This window comes from Drosophila sulfurigaster, chromosome 2R, assembly GCF_023558435.1.
Source record: "Drosophila sulfurigaster albostrigata strain 15112-1811.04 chromosome 2R, ASM2355843v2, whole genome shotgun sequence".
In the NCBI taxonomy this organism is placed as follows: domain Eukaryota; kingdom Metazoa; phylum Arthropoda; class Insecta; order Diptera; family Drosophilidae; genus Drosophila; species Drosophila sulfurigaster.
This window is the reverse complement of record NC_084882.1, coordinates 23,664,112-23,689,574: the sequence shown is the minus strand read 5'-3', so window position 1 is coordinate 23,689,574 and position 25,463 is coordinate 23,664,112. Positions and strand designations below refer to the sequence as shown.

General features: G+C 40.1%; 1 protein-coding gene across 1 annotated transcript in view; it reads left to right on the top strand.

The window, feature by feature from the left end:
* Nucleotides 1-25,463, top strand: part of LOC133837474 (polypyrimidine tract-binding protein 1) — a 166,688-nt gene that overhangs the window by 70,861 nt on the left and 70,364 nt on the right. The window contains 1 exon segment of the mRNA XM_062268250.1: nt 21,830-21,871. Within this exon segment, the coding sequence (XP_062124234.1) occupies nt 21,830-21,871 (42 nt within the window).

The window sequence follows — 25,463 nt, the reverse complement described above, 5'->3', positions numbered from 1 at the left end:
TCGTTGTCGGTGTCGGTGTCGAACTCGTCCGGTTCTGGCCGCTTCTACTACTGTTGCTTTATTTTGGTTAACACGCGTCGCTGCCGCCGTTCGCTCGCTGCCAACGTTGACGCTTACGCAGACGTTGACGTTGACGTCGCTGCCTCTGTCGACGCTGGCGCAACAGATTCAATCTGACAGCCAGGCAGGCAGGCAAGCAAGCAGCGCTGCCGTACTCCGAAACAAAAAGGTATATTACCTTAGAATGCCAGTCGTTCTTACTTCAGTCTTCGTACAGTCTTTGCTTTAACCCGTTCCAATTCTGTCCGCCGTTCGTACGCTCGCTCGCTCGTTCGCTCTATAGAAATCATATATATATATATGTAGTATAAAAAGGCACAACAACAGCAACAACTACTTACTACTACAACTACACCTATATAATATTAAAACGACGACAATTCGCGGCAACAAGAATCATAATAATTGCAACAATAACATCATCATCGACAACAGCAGCAGAAGCAGTAGCAACTAGAGCAACAACACCTGACTAGAGTCACAACAACGCGCAACAGCAGTCGGTCGTCGTCGTCGTCGTCTCTCAGTCGAGTTTGAGTTCTAGAGTTTTTTTTTGATTATCATCATCAACAGAGTAGCCGCTTCGCCGCCGCCGCCGTCGCCGCTGTCGTCGCAGTCGTCGTCGCCACCGTCGCAGTCACCGTCACCGTCGCAGCACACATCACAAACCAACCACCACACCACCACCACCACCACCACCATCATCATCACCACCACCACCACTCTCTACTCTGCCACCAACGCAGCAAACCCCCATAACACTAACAGCAGAAGCAGCAGCAGCAACAGCAGCAAGCAGTCGCAGCAGCAGCAGCAACAGCAGCAGCAGCAACAACAATAACAGAAGCAGAAGCAGCAGCAACTCACACACACACATACACTCAGTGAGACACCGACGCACACACCGATACACTCATACGTTCGCTCACTCACGAAAATTTCAATATCCAAATCAAAGTTGAGTTCAAATCGAAAACAGCCGCAATACCAGCAACAACGTCTCGCAAATAGCACGCGGATAATAAAAAACACACGCAGCATATTAAATAGTCAAAAAAAATACAACACACAAAAATCGCCAAGTATAAATACAACAAATATTAGCTGCATTATAAAATACAAATATTTAAAAAAACAAACAACAAATCATAATAATAAAACAATTTAAGAAAATAATACAAGAAAAATTGATAAAAATTACGAACAAAAATCCGCAAGCTTTTTAATACGGCTTTTCCCTGTTTTTTCGGTAATCTCGAGTTTTCACTTTACGTGTGTGTGCTAAAAAAAGATCGACTCTTAACTTCGACTTCGTCTACAACTTCAACTTGCAACTAAAACTGAAAATCAAAAGCTATCAGTGTATCGCAATTTATAGTTACTTCTGACACTTGACAACAATCTAACAACAACAACAACAACCATCAACACCACCACAACAACATCAACAACAACACAAGATGTAAGCAAAAAAATTCAATAGGCAAAAAAAATGATACAAAAGAAAATACAAATATATAATAAAACAAAAAATATTTTGTGCTCACATAAAGCAACCGAAATCTGTAAGCAATAAGCGCACAAAAATTATAAATAATATAATACACTCGAATGTACACACAATACAATAAAAGAAAAAAAAAAATAACAATAAAAAAAATGAAAGACAGAGAACAAATGAACAAAAAAAAAGAATGAAAAGAATTGCTGGCCAAAAGTTCGTTGCTCGCATCGCGCTCGATGCTTGCCAGTTTAAGCCATAAGCAACACGTTCTTAGACTCAACTCAACTTTAGCTCTCAGCTCCACAGCTCTCTCGGCAACAACACAACAGAATACAACACAACACAACTTATCTGCAGCCCGTCCAGGCGTATAGTAGGCTCAAAAACCTAAAGAAATTTCAAAGCCGGCAAAAACAAAAAAAAAAATACGTAAAAAGAGCTGAAATTTGTTGACTGCTGGAACTCTGTGTGTGGAGACGCGATGTCGAAGTCACCAGAGCTCTGAGAACAGAGATGGGAGCGAGTTGTGTGTGAGCGGCAACAAAGAAACACGTTTTTGTGTTTGCGGGCCAAAAGCAAAACACAGAAAATACAAAAAAAAAAAAAAGTAAAATGCGGCGGCCATTCAACGTCGTCGTCGTCGACTCCGTCTGACACTGCCGGCCATAAAACCTTATGGCCAACGTTCCAATAGGCCGCACACTCACATTTGCTTCTCTGAGTCTTCCTCTCTCTCTCTGTCTCTCTCTTGCTTTTTCTTTGAATCCCCTAACTCATGTAGCTCGCTCGCTTGGCCACTTGTCGTCGCGTACTTAGAGTACGCATAGAAATAATTCCCGTAGTTTATTTTTATTGTTGTAATTACACGTCTCCAAGTCAATCGCGAGAGTGCCAGAGCTCACATTCATTCCTTTACCTTTACTTCATTATATCTTCTTCTATCTTCTCGTGCATATTTCTTACTTGGCAACTCTCAGCCGCTTCTGTTTTTTTTTTGCACGATCCCAAGCCAAAGTGTGAGTCAGTGTTTGTAAAAAAAAAAATAAAAATAAAAAACCGGTAAAGGCAAAGAAATTTCGTGCGTGCTAATCACGATGAGAGATACAACAAAAAAAAGAAAAAGAGAAAGAGAGCGAGCAACGCATTCAGACAATTGTTAGAACCAGAATTGACTGGCCCAAAGAGAGAGATGAGATGGCTTGACAGCAGTCAGTCAGTCATTCAGTTTTGTTGGTCTGAAAACGTGTTTTTATTTCACAAAAAAATATCACTTAAAGCATATTGGCAACAAAAATTATTTACGCACACTTGAAATGCTTGAATACCAACAAAAAAAAGAAATGGTCAAAAAAGAGCACAAAATATTCAAAAGGAAATTTTTCGTTTTATTTCAGAGCCATAATTACAAGATACTGAACAACAACAACAAAACGCATTAACAACATTTAAAGCAGCAAAAAAAAGAAACAATAATTAAAAAATCAAAACTAAAGACAAACAACCAACAACAACAACAAAATAAAAATCAAAAAAATCTTTTGAACACAAATCAAACATCAACGAAAAGGCAACAACAACTTTTTACCACAAAACAAAAAACCAATAAAAAAAAAACAACCATCACTTCATCTATTTCAACGACTTTGACTCGACATTTAATTGGTAATAAGAGCAAATTATTATTAACTATTCATGCCCATTGTGTGTTTTTGTTTCTTATGTTTTCTTTTGTGCCATTTTATTGTTAATTGTTTGCGCTTCATTTAGTTTCTCTTTTGTTTGTCTATCGCAAAAAAACTTTTCGTTGAGTTTCAAGTTTGGCTTTGAATGAATTGGCAAAAAAAGTGTTTGAAAGCATTTACCACCACGAAATCAATTGAATTGCAGCACAAAATGTTACGCAATTCTTATAATTTCCCATTGGCAATTACACGAAAATTATTCAAAATTGTTTTGATTAAGTTTCCATTTGAAATGTATTATTCCTTTTCATTGTACTCTCGTGAAAAAAAACAGAAACAGAACTTATTATAATCACGCAATTTGTAATTTTTCCTAACCAGAAAGATCAAGAAATATAATTAAACGAAAAAGCAAAAAAAAACTTAAGAGAATATATATATATACAGAACAAGAAAAGGCAACAATCTACAATAATCAACTGGTATTCTTCTGTACCCAACCATTCGCTTTCCCACACACCATTCCGATATAAACCCAGAACCGAAACAGAAACAACCAAAAAAAAACCAAAAAACATTGAAACTGAGCGCATTGAGAAGACATTAAACATTTGCGGCACAAATAGGCAGCAAAAGAGAGCGAACAAAGTGGCAAATTGTTGTTAATTTTAGTGAATAAGGAAATCACAATTTAATTTACTTTGATTTCCTGCGCGAGATAAATCAAATGCAAAAACAGTATTATCACAAAACTAATTCTCTAGAACTGCAAGATTTTAAGAAAACTATTTACACGAAACTTGAAATTTTAAAGAGACGTGTGTGAGGAGAATCGAAATAATTGTTGACGATTTTTACCATGAATTATATATTTTGTTGTTAATTTTGAGCGTAATTTAACCGAAACTGAGAGAAGACAAATATATCGGGCAAATTAATTAGGAGCTTAATCTACACTCCTCCCACTCGCCCCGCCACTTTCGTTGGGTGGCATAGCAACCGAGAACAGTATAAGAAGAAATAAAAAAAAGGTGATAGCATTTAAGACGAAACGCGGTCAAGGGTTAAGACAAGCATTTTTTGTGCAGCCCCCCAACCCAAAAAGTAAACTCCAAAAAAAAAAGAGAGAAAACTGAGAGAAGGAGAACATAATATTTAGCGTCCTTTTTTTGTGTCTGTGTGTGAAGTGTAGAATTTGAATGAATGCAAAGGTTGTTAAATTGAAATTAAGTATAAATATTTACAAAAGGCGGCAATAGCAATCCTGCAAATAGCAACATATCATAAGAGAGAATGCAAACAAGTAATTAGCATTTTTTAATTATAGCTGAAAATTGGATTCAATTCAAAGTGCAGATCAATCAAAGAAAATTGCGAAAATTACACAATCAAATCCAAACACAAAGTAAATACGTTTAATAAAAAACAAATACTGATATTTTATGTGGTAAATTTGTGTGTTTGTGTGTGTGTGTGTCTGTGTGTTGTGTAAATTATGTGTCTATCACAAACACAAAAATTGGTTGTAACAAAATCGAGCAAGATAAATAAATCATAGATAAAAAAAAGTAACCCGTCAATTGTAGAGAAACCTTTTCAAGAAAATAGAATTGAAAAAATAAACGGTGTCAATCAATAAGAACATATTTCGCATTAGCTTTTCATCAATTGCAATTTGGCAATTGTCGAAGATTATTTTTAAATAGAATTAAAGACAGAAATCGCCAGGTTTTGATGCCTCGATCGACGACAAGAGTACGCGTTTTGACAATCAGCAAAAATTAGCGTATATATTTAGGGCCGAAAGTGAAGCATTCTCATAAGGCATAAAGCATTCTCTATCTATATATAGATTTATCTAAATAAATAAACACCCCCACATATATTAAAATATATATTTATATTTCATAACGAACTTTTCGCAACTTTTGCTCTCAAGTCAATCAAAACCTCAAACTACAAAATCAAAAACAAAAAAAACAAGAACTTTATTCTACTACGACAATCTCTAAGGCAATTCCCCTAACTTAAGGCTTAATCAATCAATCAATCAATCAAACTTTAAACAATCTTCAAACGGTTTTCAAAACTTTTACCTATACACACTTGGTATACTACAACTTATACCTTTATACTATATAAATCTATACATTCGATTATATATATACTATATACACACACATATGTATTTATTATCTACTATATACATGTCTAATTAATCAATCTCAGTAGTGATATATATCATAGCTATATATATAGAGACAGACCATAGACTATTAGACAATCTTTAAAGAGAGAAACTACGCTCAAAATACACACAACTCAGTATATTTATGTGAATACCTTGAACTTGTTAGCGCAATTGAAACGTGTTTCAAAACGTAATTTAGAATTAATTTGTAATCACTTGGCAACAATTTGCGTAAAACTTTTCGCGAGCACAATTGGCATTTGAAGCAAAATTATACAATTGGCATAAACGGTATATATATTTATTTCTTGATAAATAAATATATTTCAACATTTATATATCTGACAGTAAAACAACAACAACAACAACAACAATCAGAACACAAAGCACTCTTTAAACTTGACTCTCCACCAAAAACCAAACCCCTGTGCAATTCCCTCAACAAGAAAATACCAAAAACACGCAAAAATATATATATATATATCAACAACCGCAATCGCAACAATCTTCAATTATAATACGCAAAAAGAATAAGAGATAAACGAAACGAAAATCAAAATACAAAGCAAATCGCTATCCACGAAAAAAACACACACTCGCAAAAAAACAAAGTGCAGAATCTAGATATTTTTCAATCAACATTTGTTGCCAATAAAATTGTCATCATTGCCGCGTTAACAGAAACCACGGCGTCAGCAGCGATTGCAGCGCTCAGTATCAGCAGCAGCAGCTCTCAAGCGTCGCTTGCCACCGCCACCAACGCCAGCAACGCCGCAACGCCGACAATCGCTGCCGCCGTTGCCAACAACGTCGCCGTCGCCAGTGCAGCATCAGCAGCAGCAACAGCCGCAGCTACAGCAGCAACTCCATCGCCGCCGTTAACGGTAAAAAGCGAAATCGTTGCATCTGATTCAACAGCCGAGTCCTCCCCTATACAAGATTTAATTATGGTAAGCGCCGCCCTCATCCTAAGCAAACAAAAAACCAAAAAAACCAAACAACAACCAAACTATAAACAAAAAAAAAAAAAACAATGCACAAGAAAATGCACTTGAAAGAAACGCAAAATATATGAAAATTTAATAATCAAAAAAAATGTTGACGAAAGTTGAAACAATTATTGACCCAATCATATTGAAAATTCGAATCGAAACGTTTCGTTTTTGTTAATACTATAACTACTACCACCACTACTACTACTACTACTACTACTACTCGTACATACCTAATAATATAATATAATACCATCGAATCGAATCAAATGAAACTACTACATATATAATCCTCATCAAATGAAAATTGTACAGTTTATACTACTATGTAAAAGAAACTCTTTCTACCACTCTCTCTCTCTCTCTCTTTCTCTTCTTCTTCTACTCTTCTCTTACTACTCATGTTTTTGGTTCACCTTAAAGTTATATAAGTACTCTGTCACTTACCTCTATAAGCAAACCAGTTACGAGCTACGCGAAATCCAACTCAAGAAAACCACATGTCAATGGGTTTTACTTTTAAATTATTTTAAGTTACGTTACGTTAATTTTAAGTTAGTTTCTTATTACTTTAATTATTTTTAGCTTTTGTAGATCATTTTGTTGATCACTCAATTTATTGTAAATACACAGCAATGTTTTATCATTATTCATTTCTTGAAGTTCTACAATTCTCCATTGACATTTAATATGTGGCCTGCGGATGACTTTCCCAGTTTCATTTTCACTTCCAAATCTCCACAGGCTGAAAGTATTTCCTCACTTTTGGTATTCGAGAGCTCGTAACTTTGGACTGTTTAAACTCGAGTTCTGGTCTTGCAAAACTAGCTACAACTTCCACTTCTATTACTATGAACTATGCTTCTTCTATGTCTTATCTTATGCTCTGCTTTGTCTCAAATTCTTCTCTAGCTCTCACTTTCGATCTCGCTCTCTCTCTCTCTCTTTCTCACTGTTCTGTCTTATGTAGTTTATAAGCCCACTTAGTCACTGCTAATTTTGCCACTTTTTACTGCTCTTTGTCTGTCTCTCTCTCTCTATCTATCTCTGTCTTTTTCTCGCTCTCACTGCAAAGCAATTCTCACTTACTTTGTAGTCAAATATGTATTTTATAATTTAGCTATAACTATAACAAATAGGCGTGGCACTTTCACGTGTCAAGGCGACTTAAAGCAACGCAGCGGTGTCTCCCCAAAAATTCATCAATTTACATTCGGTTTTCAGTTTTATCAAAAATTCGAACAAAATTGATCATTTTTGTTTTGCCAATTTGGCTTGAATTATGATTTATGTGTGTGTTTATCAGTTTATTGTTTTTGCCAAAATCAAAAATTGCCAAAAAGAAATCTAAAAATTGTGTCCAAAACTCAAAACCAAACTGAAACTCAAAACTTCAAAAAATCAAAATAGACCAGAATAATCTGAATGCGCCTAAAAATTCACACCACGCACAGCAAATGCAACTGTTGCAAGCACCGCCGCCCACGCATCCGCATCATCTGCACCTGCCGCATCCAGCTGCCGCAGCCGCTGCAGCAGCCAGCGCCTATCAGGCGTATCCAACTGGCGCCGCCACTGCCATGTTGCAGCCGAGCAACATTGTCGCCGTCCAACAACAACAACAGCAACAGCAGCAGCAACATCATCAACAGCAGCAGCAGCAGCAACAACAGCAGGCAATGCTAATGCATCAGCAGGCGGCTGCTGCAGCCGTTGCCGTGCAACATCAGCAGCAACAGGCGCATCAGCAACAGCAGCAGCAGTTCCAACTGCAGCAGCAGCAGCAACAACAGGTCGCACAGCAGCAACAGCAACAACAGGCCGCCCAACAGCAGCAGTTCCACTATCAGCAACAGGCGCAAGTTCAGGCTCAGGCCATGCTGCAGACGTACATGCAACTGCAGGTGAACAATGTGGCTGCAGCACCGGCCACGCCCACCAAATACGCAGCGGCAAATGGGCCGCCAGCGGGCGCACAGTATTTTGCGGCACCAACCACACCGCTTACGATCATACCGGCCTGCAGTGGAGCCGCCGCGGTGGCTGCTGCCGCCATGTTTGCCACAGCCGCAACGCCGACATCGGCGGCAACAACTCCAATCAACAATGTAAATAATACAGTTAATCTATGTGATGTAACTAGAACTACTACTACTACTAAGCAGCCCGCCGCAGCTGCCCCCCTCGACGTTGCCCTCACGACCTTTGGCGATGCCAGCAGCGGCGTCAACGGCGGCGTCGTCGTCGGCAGCGGTCGTCTGGTCTCATTGCTGGGTCCGCCACCGCCGTCGTCGTCTTCGTCGTCGTCGTCGTCGTTGTCGTCGTCATCGGCGATCGTTCATGGCAGCGCCGTTGGCTGCAGCAGCGGCAGTAGCGGCTGCAGCTCTGCATCTTCTGATTGTTCTATGCCATCGCCAACTTCACTACACTTATCTTCTCCTAAAAAGGTTTGTGTGTTCACTAAAACGCTAACAAAACAACAAAAACAAAAAAAAACATTGCATTCCAAAAAAAAAAAAAAAAAAGAAATGATTTTAAAGCTAATCTCTGCTTTTTTCCCCCCTCACACATTTTCTCATTACTCCTCCTTCTCATCCTATTCCTACTAGTTCCTTTCCCCCATTTTACTTTCACTTATACTATCTTGAGTCTCTCTCGTAGTTTTGTATCATTTCCTATAAAAGTTTAGATTAATTAGAGTCACAACTCTTTGCAATCTCTTGCTTAACACACAGTACCAACTAAGAATCTCTTTCTCTCTATCTCTCTTTGTCTATACTTTCTCTCTATATCTTTAATCTTCCAAGTAGTTCTTCACTTCATTTGATGTTGTTCTCATAGTTGCTGTTGTTGTAGCTACGAATTTATTATAATCTACACTGTACATAAATATTTTAAAATACATTTAAGTTTTGCATTAAGTTAATGAACTTTTTATTCATATTCACAGCATACTTTAATATTACAATATTTCATAAGAAATCACTCAATTTTATACAGCTGACTTTTTCACATAATTTTCTCGGATTGAAGCTCCTCTTTTGTGCCATTTTCTTGTTTGTTTTTTTTTTTATGCTATGCGAAACGTATCAGTTGTGGGAATAATTAATTGCAATTTAACTGCTATTAAATAAGTGCGAGTGTCTTCTGTGTCTGTGTCTGTTTGTTATAGATACGTTTCTCTTTTTTTTCGTATCTAATCTAATTGTTTGCGATTCGATTTGTGCTTGGACTACTTGTCTATCTACCTTCTGTCTTTATTATGGACGCGGCGGCCAATGCACACGTACATCAAGAAGAGTATTTGTGGGTGCCCATCGATGGGCGTGACATCGTGCGACTCAATTGTGCGTAATAAAATAATGTGCAACCGCTTGACCATGCGACCGGCATACTGATGAGAATCGAACTCTCTCGCTTCCTCGTTCCCTGGGTGGTCTGTGGGGGTCAGTCGTGAATATATTTATGGCACAGCCCTTTTTTTTCGCCATCCTCTCTGCTCCGGTTCCTTTTTTTTTTTAATTTGTACGCTCCCTGGGCAAACAGAGAGCAGAGCTTAAGTGGGTGCCACACGATTGACAGCTTGTGGCAGGGTTCATGAACAGTTACGCTTAAAGCGCCATGAAAGAGGAGCGCTTAATAACATAACTAACTAAAGTGATTGTTGATTGAAAGACAATTCAATCGGTTTAGTATCAGTTTATGTTTTTATAGAAGCTAAGCTTGTTTTGATGGGTTTGTCTTTGCTACAGTTGTGTTTCATGTTCTCTAATTGAATTAAAGAGTTTCCTTGGGGTTTAAATAGTTCACAGTTTTCACGCCTCTTGCTTGCTTTTGCTCTTCTTTTATAATTCCATACTTTTAGATACAATGTTTCTACTGAAATCATTAGGAACAAAAGCATTGAGAACTTTGCCGCCATCATTAGTTGTTGCATAAAAACTTTTTGGCCTCAATGTTGCTGGTTTGCTAGTTTTCGCTCTCTTTGTGTGTGTTTGTGTGTGTGTGTTGTTTGATCGCACAATTTATTATTTTATCAGTCATAAATATCGCTCATGCGAACATTAACCGCAATTGTTTGGCGTGCACTTACGCCTTGACGTGCCAGCAGTTGCACCCCCAGTCGACTGCTCCCCCTTCATCTGCCCGCCCCCCTGTGGCACTCTCCTGACCAGCGACCGCATGTCGCCCATATTGATTAGTTGGCGTTGAAAATGTCGCTGCAAATTGTTGCAAGTTGCACATAAAAACGCTGACCAGCAGCAGAAGCCTTGGGGCAGCAGAAGTAGAAGCAGAGCTCTGCTAACTGTTTTTAAATTTATTTGTACCCGTGGCAACAGCAGCGTTGACTGTGGTGCATGTGCTGCTCGCATTTTTATCCGAGTGCATTCGCATTCATTATCGATTTGTCCACACACACACACACATACTCTGGTTGTATCCTGGCCGTGTCACAATTGCGAAAGTCGTTAAAGTTTAAACTGCTCCTAAATGACTCTATTATAAGCCGCGTCCGCAGAGTAAACAAACAAACAATTGCATTGCCGTCGACGTTAAATTATCTGTAATTGATTTTGTTTATCGGACTAACAACAACAACAACGACGACGACGACGCCACATTAAAGCTTTAACCCTTTTTCTCACACATCATGGCTAATACCACGGCCAATTAATGCCAGCCAGAAAGCCAGCCAGCGGTTGCAACAAGCAAAATATGTTTCACGTTTTGTTATTTCATAATTTTGTTAAACACAGAACACAGCAATCTGCTGTTGTAATATGTAAATTGTTGCGAACCAGGCAAAAAAGCCAAAAACAAGCCCAACGCATGATCCAAATGCAATTATTTGCGAATGTGTTTTGTGCAACAGCAACAACAACAAAATCAACAATTACGTTTTGTAATATTCATAATTATTATTGCCAATGGCTCACTAATATTTTATAGTTTGTTGCACTTTCACGGGGCAATTATTATTAATATTTTTGCTGCCTGCTTTCGTGTTGACATCTGGTTGTCTGCTACATTTTGGAAAATATATTTATTTTTTTGGGGCAAAAAAATGCGCAAATATGAGAAAAAATATGAAAACAAAAGCCGAGCATTGCCTGAGGTGTTAATAAAAAACTCAACGGGCTTTGGGCGCTGGTTTCACTTGGTAAACAAAATAGAAAATTGCGTTTAATGCGCAGAAATTTCACTTTGTGGCTAACAAACAAATAAGTCAGACAACATGCGAGCAAAAAACAGGAACAACAAGAACAAAGTGTCGTCAAAGCCGCCGCACACAACGCGTTTGCTTTGAAGTGTGAGTGAGCAAGGAAGTAAGTTAGTTAAAGAGAATGAGAGAGAGAGAGAGAGAGATGGGGCAAAGGTGGGATTTATAGGGCGGAAATGAGGTTTACTGTTTTCCAGCGTGCACTTCTAATAAGCCCCAGTAACAAACACAACGTCCAACTTAGAAATGCACAAATAAACTTTTTAAATTTAAAAATTCATCAAACTTTTGAAGCGCGCCTGTCAAACAAACAGCCCGCGGAGGGGTCAGCGTCCAGCCTTAGACCCCCTGTCCTGTGCACATAAGTTAACAAATGCGCGCTCGCTCGGTCGTATATATAGGAAAGTCCATAGTAAAAGCGGAAAGCAGAGCAAAAAATATAATATAAAATAAAATAAAAATTACATTAATCCGTAATCGGAAAACTTGGCAAAAGAACACGGCGCAAAAGTTTTCCGGCTGCGCGTAGAAATTTATAAGAAAATTTATAATAAGCGATTTACAAGCAACGCGGAAAAAAAAATAATAATAAATAAATATACAACAACAGAAAGTGTTTTCTAACTAAAATTTCAATTATTTCGGCGTGAGCAGCAATAAAATAATTTGAAATTTAAATGCACTAGACGCGACGCGCATCGTTGTTTCCATATAACTAGGGCAGACAATCTGTTGCCCAGTCGCATTTGGATCGCAAGAGGATGAGGTTGATTGAAGTTGGACGCAGGGAAAGGGAGAGGGAGAGGGGACAACGGAGAGTTGACAACAACACGCACATCAAATTGAGATGAGAAAATAAAATTCAATAAACTCTTGTTAAGCACGCAGGGCGTCCAGAAAAGCCAAGTGGATGAGGGAGAAGCAAGCGGAGGGAGAGAGATATGGCTTGAGTTGATGCTGTAACAGCAGCAGCAAGGACAACGTTTTAAATATTGACAGGCTGCGTTCTCCTCCCCTCTCCCGAACTGAGTGACGACGACAACGTTGTCGATTAAATAGATAAATCAACCCTAGGGACATGTACTACGTTGGGTGGAAAACATTTTTGCATTGATCAAAAAGATGGGAAGCGTTATCCGACATTGGGCCTAGTGCTCTGTTTTGGGGTCTCGCCTGATGCTTAGGCATTGTTATGATTTGTAGAGATGGCAGCGAATGGGCCATATCGATTTTGGGGCTATTGAAAATCATAGCATACTTTATGTATGTCTGTGTGTGTGTATGTGTATGTGTATGTGCATGTGCCGAGGGGCTGCTGTCATACAATTATCGTACGCATGCGGTCGTCTATTGAGCTCGTCGAGTGCCACATTTCAATACAATTGCGCTAATCAGACATTCGCCGTTTTGGGTAGTATGCGTGTGCGTGTGTGTTTGTGCGACGCCTAGAAGCAGGCAGCACTTTTCTTGCCGCTGCTGCTTCTGACAAACAAATTAAAAAGTTATGACTAAAAACGTTTGGATTAAATGAAATTTGCGCCCGCTTGGCCAACTCAAAACTCGCGTTCGCACTCGCACTCACTTTCTCGCAGTCTTTCCTTTTGGCTCTCAGCTGACGCCGTTGGCCAAATTTAAATTGCTTTTGTTGCGCTTTTGTAGTTGGTTGCATTTCTCACTCACAGTTTGTTGTTGTTGTTGTTGCAGTTGTCGTTGCTGCTGCTGCTGCTGCTGCTGCTGCTGTTGATGATGATTTTCCTTTTTGTGCGCAAGTTTTCTTTGTTGTTTGCACAAATAGTTTTTTGTCGCCATTGCCATAAAAAATAGGAGATTTCCTTTTGAAAAGCGGCGTGACGCAAACTAACACAAAAAAAAAAAATGGAGAGAAGGAAAAGAAATGAAATGAAATAAAATAAAAAAAATTGTAGTACGAATGTGAATATGAAAATGAAAGAAATGTAGAAATGCGAATTAAGTTTTTGCAGCTAAGCGGCCGCAGCAAAGCGCATTAAAAAAGTTTTTCGGGGGTTAAAAGAAAAGTTGAAGCATTAAAGGCTTTAATGTGGTCTCAGAGAAACGAATGGGAATACGCACACGAATATGATTATGAATATGATTATGAATATTGAATAGAGTAGAGCGGGAGTAGAGTAGTAAGTACGTAAATGCGAGTGTGAGCGCAACGCAGTCACTTGACTGTCAACCCATTAAAAGTTGACACGCTCTTCAACCCCAAAGCGAAAGCGAACTTATGGGGTTGTAACTTTGCCATTTACGAGCACAAACGTTTGCCCTTAAGTGTAACGCTGTGTAACAAGCATATGTATGGTAAATGTGTAATAGTGTGAGTGTGTGTTATAGTGTATACACTAATCCACACACAGACACACAAAGCATAAGCTATGCTAGCGAAAAGGGAGCGCGTTGACCAACTTTTTGGTGCACTATAAACTAGAAGCGACAAACCTTAACTTATTAATATGCAATGCACACTTTGTTGCCGTATTAATTGCAATATTAAATTTCCACTAATACTCGCTTAGCCAGTCAACCAAGTGTGGCTGCCAGAGGGAAGCAAAAAGGGAGGATTGGAAGCGAAGGCAGCGACGCGCCGCGAAGTATGCTCTAAAAAGTTGTGCACAACTTTCAGCGAGTCGAGTTGAGTCTCTTTCTTTCTCTCTCTCTGAGTCGAGTTCAACACACACACAGACACACACACACACACTCACCTTAGAGCGAAGTAAGTAATTATTACATTCTAACGTGTCTACGTGTGTGTTTGTGTTTGTGCAACACATGCTGCTTGCTCGACATCGTCGTCTCACATTGCTGTTTTGCTTCATTCACATGCAGCATGAGTACGCTGAAAAGCGATACTAATGATGAGTTCTGCCGGCAGCAAATGAACTCAATTTACTACGTTTTACATTATGAACACACAGGATGAGAGTCTGGTGTCTGGACGTATGGATCGCCACAGTAGACTAACAACTCGTACACGTTTGAAGTAAAGCGTAGTTCTAGTTCTCTCTGTCTCTGTGTTGCATGATGATGTGAACTGCAACTGGCAGTTGGCAGCTGGCAGCTGGAAATTGCATATATGCAACCTCTGTGAGTTCACATTTATTTATCCTTGTACGTTAAGCATGGCAAAGGTGAATCCAAATTACAAAACGAAACCAGACAATAGGCAGAAGCAGAAGTCTCTGCAGACAGCAGAGCACAGATTTTCTAGCAAAATGCAGCAGCCACACTGCTGCTCTGGTTGCGCTTCAACGCCCAGGCAACTCGTAATTCTGGCTTAAGTTTGAAGTTAACAAAATTTTCACACACGCGCGAACACGCGCCGAAAAATCATGAGACGGCGGCGGAGGGGAAGCGCAGTTGATTACATTAACTAAAGTTTGGCATATGCAAACAAGCCAAGGCAAGGCAAGGCAAATGCAGAAAGAGTGCGGTAGAGTCAGCGTGTGGCAGCCACTTCTACTGGCTGCAGCGCAGCACTGGTTGCAAAATTAATTTGTTGAAAATAAGTTGTGCTGGAAAAGTTAGTTGCTGCTGGCAGAAAGAGCTTTGCTCTGCCCCTGTTGTACGTACATGCGCATGTATGTGTGCTCTGATTAATAAATATTTTAACTATTCTCTTTCTATAAAGTTGAGTGTGGGGTGCAGCGATGGCTGTTTAAGTCTAATTAATGTGTCGCTGCCAGAGCGAGAGAGAGAGAGAGAGAGAGAGTTGCAGTCGAGAATTTTGGGTGCCTCCAAATTATGCATAAACTTAGATGTAATCTCTGATTAAGGGTACACATAAAATAAGCTTTGATTTGACTTTGGCAGTAAACACATGTTTATGTCCAATTTGTGGCATAGCTCTTAACGAGCTAAGTCGAGTTGAGTTACTCCACGACAAGACAGGACAGTCCAGTCCAGGCCAAGAGTTCAGCAGTCCAAACAGGGCCAACCGTCAACAGCAATCAGAAACGTCAAAAGTGTCAGTTCGTCTATTCAGCTCGAGCTTTCAGCTCCAACTCGAGCTCGTCTCTATTAAAAGAGCCTCTATTTTCTGCTGAAACAGAATTGCACTAAGCTCCAGCCTTAAATGGAGTTGGAGTCGGAGAACTGGAGCTTCTAAGCTGATGGCAATTGTCACCTTTGTCAACATCAAATTTTCCGCTAGTTTTATGTGCATAAATGCGAAATGCAAAATGCCAGACGACACAGACTTTTGATGAGTTGCGCAATTTCTGGCCAGAAGCAGCAGCAAAAAAAAAAAAAATACCATTCCTAGAGGCTGAAAAAATTGCCAAGGCACACACAAAAAAAAAAAGAAAAGGCAAACAAAAAATTGTCATTGCAGCAGCAGCATTGTCACTTGACGTCTTTGGGCTCTCTCGCTGCTGCTGTTTCTCTCTTTCTAGCTTTTAAGCGTTGCTCCTTTATGCTCTATGACTGTAAATGTGTTTGATTGTGTGTGTAAATGCGGCAAATGTGCCGGCGCCAATTTTTTATGCTCATAAATGCAGCCAACGAGCAACGACGACTACGAAGACCCAGCAACACTTCCTCACTCGCTTCCATCCTGTTCCCCCCCAAGTCAAGTTCATTGTATTTGCATGGCCCCTTGCTCCAAGTCGACTCTTGGCATATTTTTGTGCTGTTTCATCATTTTCATCAGCAGTGGCAGCCGGCAGCAGCAACAGACATTGCTCATACGCCACGTTCGTCAACAAAGGCAGCAGCGCAGCATCATCAGTTCATCTTTTTCTCTTCATTTGTTTGTTGTTGTTGTTGTTGCTGTTGTTGTCGTTGTGACCAGCTTCTTGGCTCTGGTTTGTTGGCACACTCAAAACGTTAACAGTATTTTCAGCATTTTCGAGACAGTTTGTCATAATTTCATAGAATCTTCTTTACGTTTTTCATTGTTTCTTTTGCTTACGTCGACGACGACGACGACGACTGTTGTGCCAACATGACAAATCGTCAAGTGTCAGGAGGTTTCTTTATTTAATTTTGACGTCCTTACGTCCTGAGAGTGGCGGCTTTAATGGGTTAAATGGGATGGCAGTTAGAGTCTCAACGACTTTGTCCTTACGTTTTTTTTTTCTTCTCTCTGCTTCTTTTTTGTTGTTTGTTTTTTTGTTTGCCTACTTTGTCTACCTTGAGTCTTATCGGCTCACACATAAATTCTCTGCGAATGGAATTGCCTGCTACCTGCTTTTGCCTACTCCAAGAAACGCTCTGAACGCTCAATTACAATATTTTTGGCTCTATGTAAATTTATGAGCATTTTCATTTCGATCAATTTACTTTCGGCCCCATATCTTTCGTTCGTTCGTATGTGTGCGTGTGTGTGTGTGTGAGTGTCTGCCTTACTTATTTATGCCTTTTACGAGATGACCCAACAGAAAAATTTATTCATTGAAGTTTTTACAGTCAACTACACCTTTTCAAAATGTGGATTGAAGATGAGCACCCGTCTGGTCCTATTTCTCATTCTCATCGCCTCTTTCTTGTCTTCTTTCTCTTTCTAACTGTTGTGCCCTGACGTAATCATTCATACTTCATCAAGTTGGTCGAGTCTTGACTGGACTTGGCTTGGCTTTTATTCGAGTTTCTTTAGCCTGCGGTTGTCTCTGGCCCCGTTGGCTTCATTGCTATGCAAACTGCTCCCAATGGCTACGTTTAATGGTCAAGTGTGTAAAATTGCATAGCAAATCGTAGCTTCGTCTGCTGTGCCATATCACGCTGGATAGATGGATAGATGGATGGTTGGATGGATGGATGGATGTGCTTATGTCCTTAGATAAACATCCTTGCTCTAGCCACCACACCTCTCCGATGCTGCTTGCTGTTAGCCCGTTACATATTGATGTGATTTACCACTTATGTCTTTGGGGCGTCCAACAGTTTACAGTGCAAATTGTTTGAAATTCACTTTTGAATTAAGCAACAGTCAGTCCACAACACCCACATGTATGTGAGTACGTGTGTTGGTGTTCGTTAAAACAGCAAATGTCGAGCAATACATCGGCTCAGTAGTTGATGGCCCAATCGCCACAGCAAATTATACCTACCATATTTTTCTGATGATCCTTGGCTACTGAAATTGACAGACGGCCAAGGAGCTTTACCCAGCATCATCATCTTCATCATCGGTCGATACATTTTCAATTTGCCGTCCAAGTTCTGACATGTTTTTCGATCAAATTTTCCAAAAACAAGTCCAGTCCTTAGTTTTCATCATCATCATCATCGGGAGCAGCATTGGCAACCTGTTTTCCTCTTTTCCCTTGTCCCGTTCATAGTTGAGTTGTTATAGTTGATTTCATTATAATTTCGATTTGCATAAGCAAATGTCTAAGCAACAATTTGATAGCACCCCCTCCCGTGCTGATTCTCGGACCCCGCCCACAAGCGAGTCGGATTGAATCGCCTGGGATTTACTTGACATCGTCAGGAGCGACAGTTCATCAGCATGCGAAATAGTAGCTGAAGGAGTGTGGGGTTGTTCTACTTCAACTTGGCTCGTCAAGTTGCGACAGTGTATCAATTTTGGGTTCTATTTCTTCCCCTCCCGCCTCCGCATCTGCCTGCCACTTGCCCTTTGCCCCCTGCGTTTTGTCACAATCCCTCAATCCCTGAATTGCCAAGAACCTGCTCACATTTCATTAGCTTGTCAACATTTGTGTAGCTCAGGCCATGTCTTTGACACTTCAGCCTGCGGCATGTGGGACGAAGACGAGGACGAGGACGAGCAATTGGGATGAAGAGCAAATTGAAGTTGCCATAGAAGCAGCAGCAACATTGTTGCTGTTGTTACCTTAAATAGTTAAACTGCTTAGCGAAACACTGGCCGCCATATGGACGAATGGCTGACTCACTGCCAGAAGAAGAGGCTAAGACGGCGACTGAGAGTTGAATTGAATGAATGACTGACGGACTGACTGACTGACTGGTCGTTCCCTTTTGCCTTTGGTTGCTATGCAAATCAATTTACTCTATGCTGATGCGGCTATTTGTCTACTTTGTGCGGTTCTCGCTTCACGTTGTTGTTGTTGCTGTTGTTGCTCTGGAAAATGAAACGTTTCTTGGCATGTTCATTAGTCTCATCAACGGCAGCAGAGCACCAGCAACAACTTTGTTTAGTTAACTTTATTGAGCGGCGTTTGAACTTTGATATCCCATTTTCTTAACTTCATCTGCAACTGCTGCTGCTTCTGCTTTAGCTTCTTCTGAAAAACTGTGAGAGAGCAGGGGAAAGACTTTTTCAAGCTGAAGCTCGTCTAGATTTAATTTGCTTTAATTGCCATAATTTAGCAAAACGCTTTTTGTTGTTGTTGCTGTTGTTATTGTGATTGGCCTGATTTTGATATTCATGCAAATTTAATTGACGCTACAAATTTAAAGCTTATAAATTACGAGCGAGCAGCGGGCGGCGGAGTCCAGGTAACAAGAAGCATAAAGAACAAATCCTTTGAACAAAGCGGCGCCATGAATAGAAATCATAAATTTTGCCAGCAGCCATAAAAAAAAGGATACCCCTCACACACACACACATAGAAGCACACACTCTCAGTGCTATCGATATGCCAAAATCTATACAAAATGCTATACAAAGGCAAAAGGCTGCTAGGCAGCTTGGCTTCCTCCTCTTCTTTCCCCCCATTGACAGTCAATGCGTTTGCCTAGAAAAAAAATATACACACAGGAAAACGAGAAGAACAAGAAAAAAAAAACAGAAATCGCAGCACGTAGAGCGCCATGAAATATGTGCAGATTGCTTGGCATTTTCCCTTCCAGCTGTGTGTGTGTGTTCAAGTTCTCTATGTGTGCTGCCATTTTATTTATTTTGTTGCCTTTTGCTTTATTGTCAGGCGCAGCAAATTTTATTAGGCAGCCGCCTTAAAGCATGCAACAGTTTTTTTTTGGCAACAGGCGGCAGAAGCAACAGTCACAGCCACAGCCGCAGCAGACAACAGCCAATTAGGCAACAGCCACAAGGCAAGTGTGGCAGACAAGACGGAGGGGTTTTTGGTGGCAAGTTGTGGCAAGTCTTTTGCCAAACTGTTGCGGAAGGCTTTATTACAGTTTAATAGTCGTTGCGCCAGTCAATGGCAGTTAGCGCGATCGCATTAGACTAGACTTTCGAGAGTAGCAGATAGTAGAAGAGTAGAAGGGGCAAACTGTTGTCGACTTTTCACGCATTGCTTTCAAACCACTTAACGCAAATGATGTTGATATAGCGCACAGCACAGACTTCGACTCAGTTCAACTTCATTTTTGTTTTTCTTTCTTTCTTTTTTCGGGGAAAACTTTGCGCATAAACACACACTTGCCACATAGCACTCGCTCTATATTCTACGCCTGTTGTTGCTGTTGTTCTTGTGCTACTTTCGCTTTTCCTAAAAAGTAGGCAACAACAATAACAACAAAAAAAAGCAAAAGGAAAAAACCAGCAAGCGGCAAAGTCGTTGAGCGCTAAAAGCTACGCAAAATGTAGACGAACAAATTTTTTTTCTTTTTCTACAACTTTTGTGGTTCTATGTGTGTGTGTGTGTGTGTGTGTTGTTAGAACAAGTTAATGTAAAAGTATTTTTATGCTTTGAAAAACATTTGCCAAGCCAAAAATTGTAAAGAAAATAAAAACAGCAAACAACAACAATGCGAAGTTAGAGAAGGGGAGAGGTGGGAGGTGAATGCCAGGCAGCCAGCGAGCATCTTGGCTTGTGGCAAGCTAGTCGAAGAACGCGAAAGCGAACGCGTCCAAAAATTTGCGGTTGATGTTCTTGTTAAACAAAATACACGAAATCGCATAAATAAAATCAAACAAAAAAAGCGAACCAACTCTCGTTCACATCATCAATGTCAGGCGGGGACGCAAAAGGCAACCAAAGAAGGCAGAGGAGGGTGACTACGAGAAAAACCCGCACATTATCGTCATCGTCATGGATCAGCCGCAATGCTGTAATTTTGTTATAGGCAACGGCACGTGTATCTATGTGTGTGTGTGTATGTGTGTGTATTTGGGTGTGTGGGTGCACAACCTGCGCTGTCGTTTCGCAAGATAAATGTCTATTTAAATTGTCCTTGTTTCGCTATGTGCCCGGGTCGAGGCAAAGAATGAGACCCGGACTGGGGACTGAGACTGGGCTTTGTGTCTAGCGGCATGCCGCCTGCCACTTCACGGACTCCTCTAGTTAAATCTTTATTGTTATCATAATTTGCTTTTATCCATGCTCAGGGCTTGTCACAGGACTCTTCTGTCTCTCCACCTCCGGACAACCTGTCCTAACCTACTTACACACACATACATATTTATAGACGTATATCTATATATATATATATATATATATACGTATATATTTTTATCGTAATTGTTTTCGTGCATTTTTTCAACATTTCGTCGTCGGGGCGGGAAACGGGGAAACGGGGAAACGGAAAGCGAAGCGAAAAGCGACAGCGAAAGTGAAGAGCGACAAAATGGTGCGTAAATAGAATCAGGATCGCGTTCCAGCTTGTTTACCATCTGTGCTTTGCTTTTGTCGTTTGCTTTTGCTTTTGCTTGCTTTGCAAATCAATAAAAGTAGATAATTGAGATTTCTTTAACAAGATTTTGGATGTCATGATATTAAAATTATAAGTAGGCAGCAGACAACAGCAACAACAACAGCAGCAGCAGCAACGCGGCATAAATTACTCATAATTTGATTGCAAGTGAGACCTTGAAAATGATACGCCTCGAGGCGGGTTTTGGGAGCAGCTCTCCTCATTATGTACTTGAGAAAATGACACAAATTGTTGAGGAAATTTAATCTTGCCTAAAAACAATTTGTATAATTAAAGAAATCTAATAGAAATCATGTAATTATAAGGCTCATTAAATTGTATTTATTTGTTTTAAGAAATCTATCTTCGATTCACATTTTTATTTAATTTGTAGCGTAATACAATATTAATATTTTAATTTATTGTACAACGAAACCCAGTAAATAATTATAATGCATATTTGATATACTCGTGTACCTTTCTATCTCTCTATATATATATATATATATATATTTAAACTCTCTCCATCTCCAGATATATTGTTGTGCAATTGTCCAATTGTTATTTAGAACTTAAGTGCCGCATGTGTAAACTTTGCATTTAACTAATAAAATTTTCCATTTACTTTTGTTGCAGGTAAGGATCGATGAACAATTTCTGTATAAGCTCAATCATTTGGTAAGCTCGAACTCAAATTAGCAAACTAAACTATTACATGCACTTCGAGTAGAGTGTGCTTGATGGCTAGTTAAGTTGATATAGTATTATATGAAAGCCACAAAGAGAGTAGGAAATTAGAATATCCTTTTTTGCTTTTATTCAAGTTAAAGGCGATTTAGTTCAGTGGATCTCACTCTCATCTTACTGCGCTCTCTCACTCTGTCTTTTTGTGCGGCATAATTGAATTTTAAATAAACTTACTCAGTGACACACACTCACGTGTTAAAAAGAAGAAGGAGTCAAGTCCTTTTTCGGTCGCTTTGCACTTGTCTGCTTTTTAACTGTAAATAAATTTCATCGAATTTCCTGCGCTGCTTTGCCTTTGAAGCTCGGCCCTACGACGACGACGCTTTCCCTATGCTCTGCAGCCGCATCCTGCCCCATAAAGTATGCAATTTTATTTCAGCAGCAGCGGCACTTACCTGCTTCACTGCCCGTCCGTCTGTCCGTCCGTCTCTCTGTCTGTCCGTCCGTCAACCCGCCTGCCTGCTTCCTGCTGCTCTGATACTTTTATTTGTTGCTTGAATGCCATAAAATATTTAAGTTTACATTTCTTACACACACTCACGTGCTGCTGCCTTGGCTCCTGTTTTCTTCTGCTAAGTTCAGGATTTGCAATGTGTGTGGTATCGTTGGATGTTGCTGTTGCTGTTGCTCTCCTCGTTTGCCGTTGTCGTTGTCCTTGTCGTCTTATTGCATTGCATGAGTTGTTGGCTGACCATTTTTATAACTGGATTTTCAAGCAGCATCTTAGCTCAGTCCAGCCCAACAGCAGCTCAACGGCTTGCCACTTCACACAGCAGCTAGTAAGCCACACACACACTGAGTGTATGTTTGTCTGGCTTTAATATTTGTTTTGCCATTGTCGTCGTCGTCGTCGTCGTCGTTGTCGTCTCGTGAACTGAACTCACCTGACCCGACCAACCGACCGACCTGTGACTGACTCAGAGTATTTGTGCAGCACTTGCCACTTGGCACTACTGCATCTGTGATCAACTGCAATTTTATTTTTATCATCAAATATAATTAACTGCTCGTATGTGAGGCAAGTGTGCGTGCGACTCTCTCTCTCACTCTTTCTCTGTGTGTGTCCTTGTGCTCTTCAACCACATTTTATATAAAAGTTCAATAATAAAATTAAAAAAAGAGTGAAACGAGAGACGACAGAGAGAGAGAGAGAGAGGAGTAGTCAAGTACCGAGTAGTCATTAGATAATTAATTTAACACTTACTAGCCCACAGCATTGCAACTAATTGGCTTTCATTTGCCAATTCAATAAAAAAGAAAAAAAAAAAAAAGAAAATGGCAAAGGGCAAAAAGGAAACCAACACCAAACAGACAGATAGACAGACGGACAAGTCAGACGGAGCAGAAGAAGGCACAACAGACAGCTTAAGTCAAAGTCAAAGCAAAAAGCTAAAGCTAACATAAGATAGTAACTGCTGCTTCACTCTCTCTCTCTCTTAGCTCGGACAGACAAACGACGAAGTCATTAATGCTATTTGCGGCCCATTTAGGGTTGAACTTAACTGAGGACTGAGTGCTGAGGGCTGCCCTTGGCTATGCGTCTTTACTTCCCAAAAACGCTTCAATGAACTGGTCAAATGTTCAAAAGGTCGACAGGTGTGCGAGGTGAGCGAGGAAGTGGTGGATGGTTGCTTGCTTCCATGCTTTTTGCCTGTTCAAAATCACTGAACCTGGGCAAATTAATGTGCCAAGCAAAAAAAAAAAGGGTAATTTCTGTTGTCAAATGCAAGGGTTTTTTGGCAAGCCAAAGAATAATAGCAAAGGCAAACAAGTGATGGCCCTCAAACATACCCTCGAAACAAAGTAAAAATTGTATCTAAATTGAACACAATTTAGATATAGAAACCCTTTGCTTCACTCCGACATACGAGGGTATCTAGAAATACAACGAAAAAGAAGAAAGAACTTGCCGCACAAACTTGTTGCGCGTTCTTTGTGCATCCTTGGCCGCTGTCAAAATGAAGTCAAGTGTAAATAAAAGTGAAAATAGACAAGGCGAACTTTCAGGCAGAAGCCTGATGTTCAGCAAACGGGGTGCTCCTCATTAGTAGGAAAGCACAAAAAATACAACAAAAATGGGAAAATAACCAAGTTTGTTAAAAAGGGCGCTAGAGATGCGTTTGGCGGCGCCTTTGGCATTAAACTCATTAACGGTAATTGCAACCTTTTCCTTTTTTTTTTTTGCTTTTCGCCAGCTTTTTTTTCTATTTTTATTACTGTTTGGTGGCTGTCGCTGAACGCATCGCATGGCGCGTTTGCTTTGCTTTGATAAAAGTGAAATTCTGTTAATTAATTTTTTTTCGCATGTGGCAAAAGTCTTAAATAGCAACAACAACAACAATAACAAAATCTCGTTAGCACTAGCATTTTAGTTGATTTGGCCTGAACTTGTTTGTCAATCAAGAGCGCGAGTCCTTGACGCAGCTCCACGCTTCGTGTCTGTTGCTGCTGCTGCTGCTGCTGCGTTTGTCACTTTTGACTTTTCACGCTTTTCAATTACGCATTGAAAAAAGCAAAAAAACGAAAACGAAAAAGATTCTCTCCGCCAAAAAGAAGACAACTTCCTGTTGCTGACACTGATTGTCGTGGCTGCTGGCGGTGTCTTCAGTTCACATTACGAACGCATAATTTGTCCTACGGCCAAATGTTCTATTATCGCAGCTGTTGTGTGTGTGGGAGACGCACTCAAAAGATTGCCCCAGATAGCAGAGCCGCAGGCATTTAACTGAATTTGAGTGAAGAATAAAAGCGAAAAAGCGAAGAAGAACATAAAGTAAAATCGAAGCCAAAAAGCTGCTTAAGAAGCGCGCCTGTCGATGGAGACTCGCAGACAGGCCTAATCAGCATATACATCAGCAGTTGCCCGCCTCCAGGGGGCACCCCTTTTTTGTTGTTGTTGTTGCTGTTGTTGGTGCAACAACATGGTTAGTTATTGTAATCAAGTTAATTGCAAGAGCGAAAGAGAGCGCGTAATTATGAGTAATAGCTGTTAATGTAATAAGGCTGGACAAAAAGGACACATGCACATAACGCCAAAAACGCACGCAATGAATATATAAAAATAACTACGAAAAAAACATGGAAAGTAAAAAACACAACTAGCACTCTGCGCTCTCTCATAGACAAAGCTGAAAATTGATATTAATTTTTGCAGCGCAACGCGCAACGTGAACGAAAAATTATATTTATGCCTCTCTCACTCTCTCGCTTTCGCTATTATTTTGCTTGTATGTGTTCTTCACTCGAAGTAAGAAATGTTTTATGCTATTTTTGCGCCTTATTACACCGCAGCGGGCAATTTGCCTAGACTTGTCTTTCGCCTTGGCATTCTGTGGCCAAAACAGCCAAAGAATTATCAAATTAATTAAGCGTCGCTTTGTTGTCGTCATGCTCCAATAGCAATAACAACAAAGGCATTTAACTTTGCATAAATGAAAATCCCATTTGCAAAAGGGACACAGACACACAGCGACAGAGAGAGAGACAGAGAGAAGGATATTATTTTATATACGTCGTAGATGGA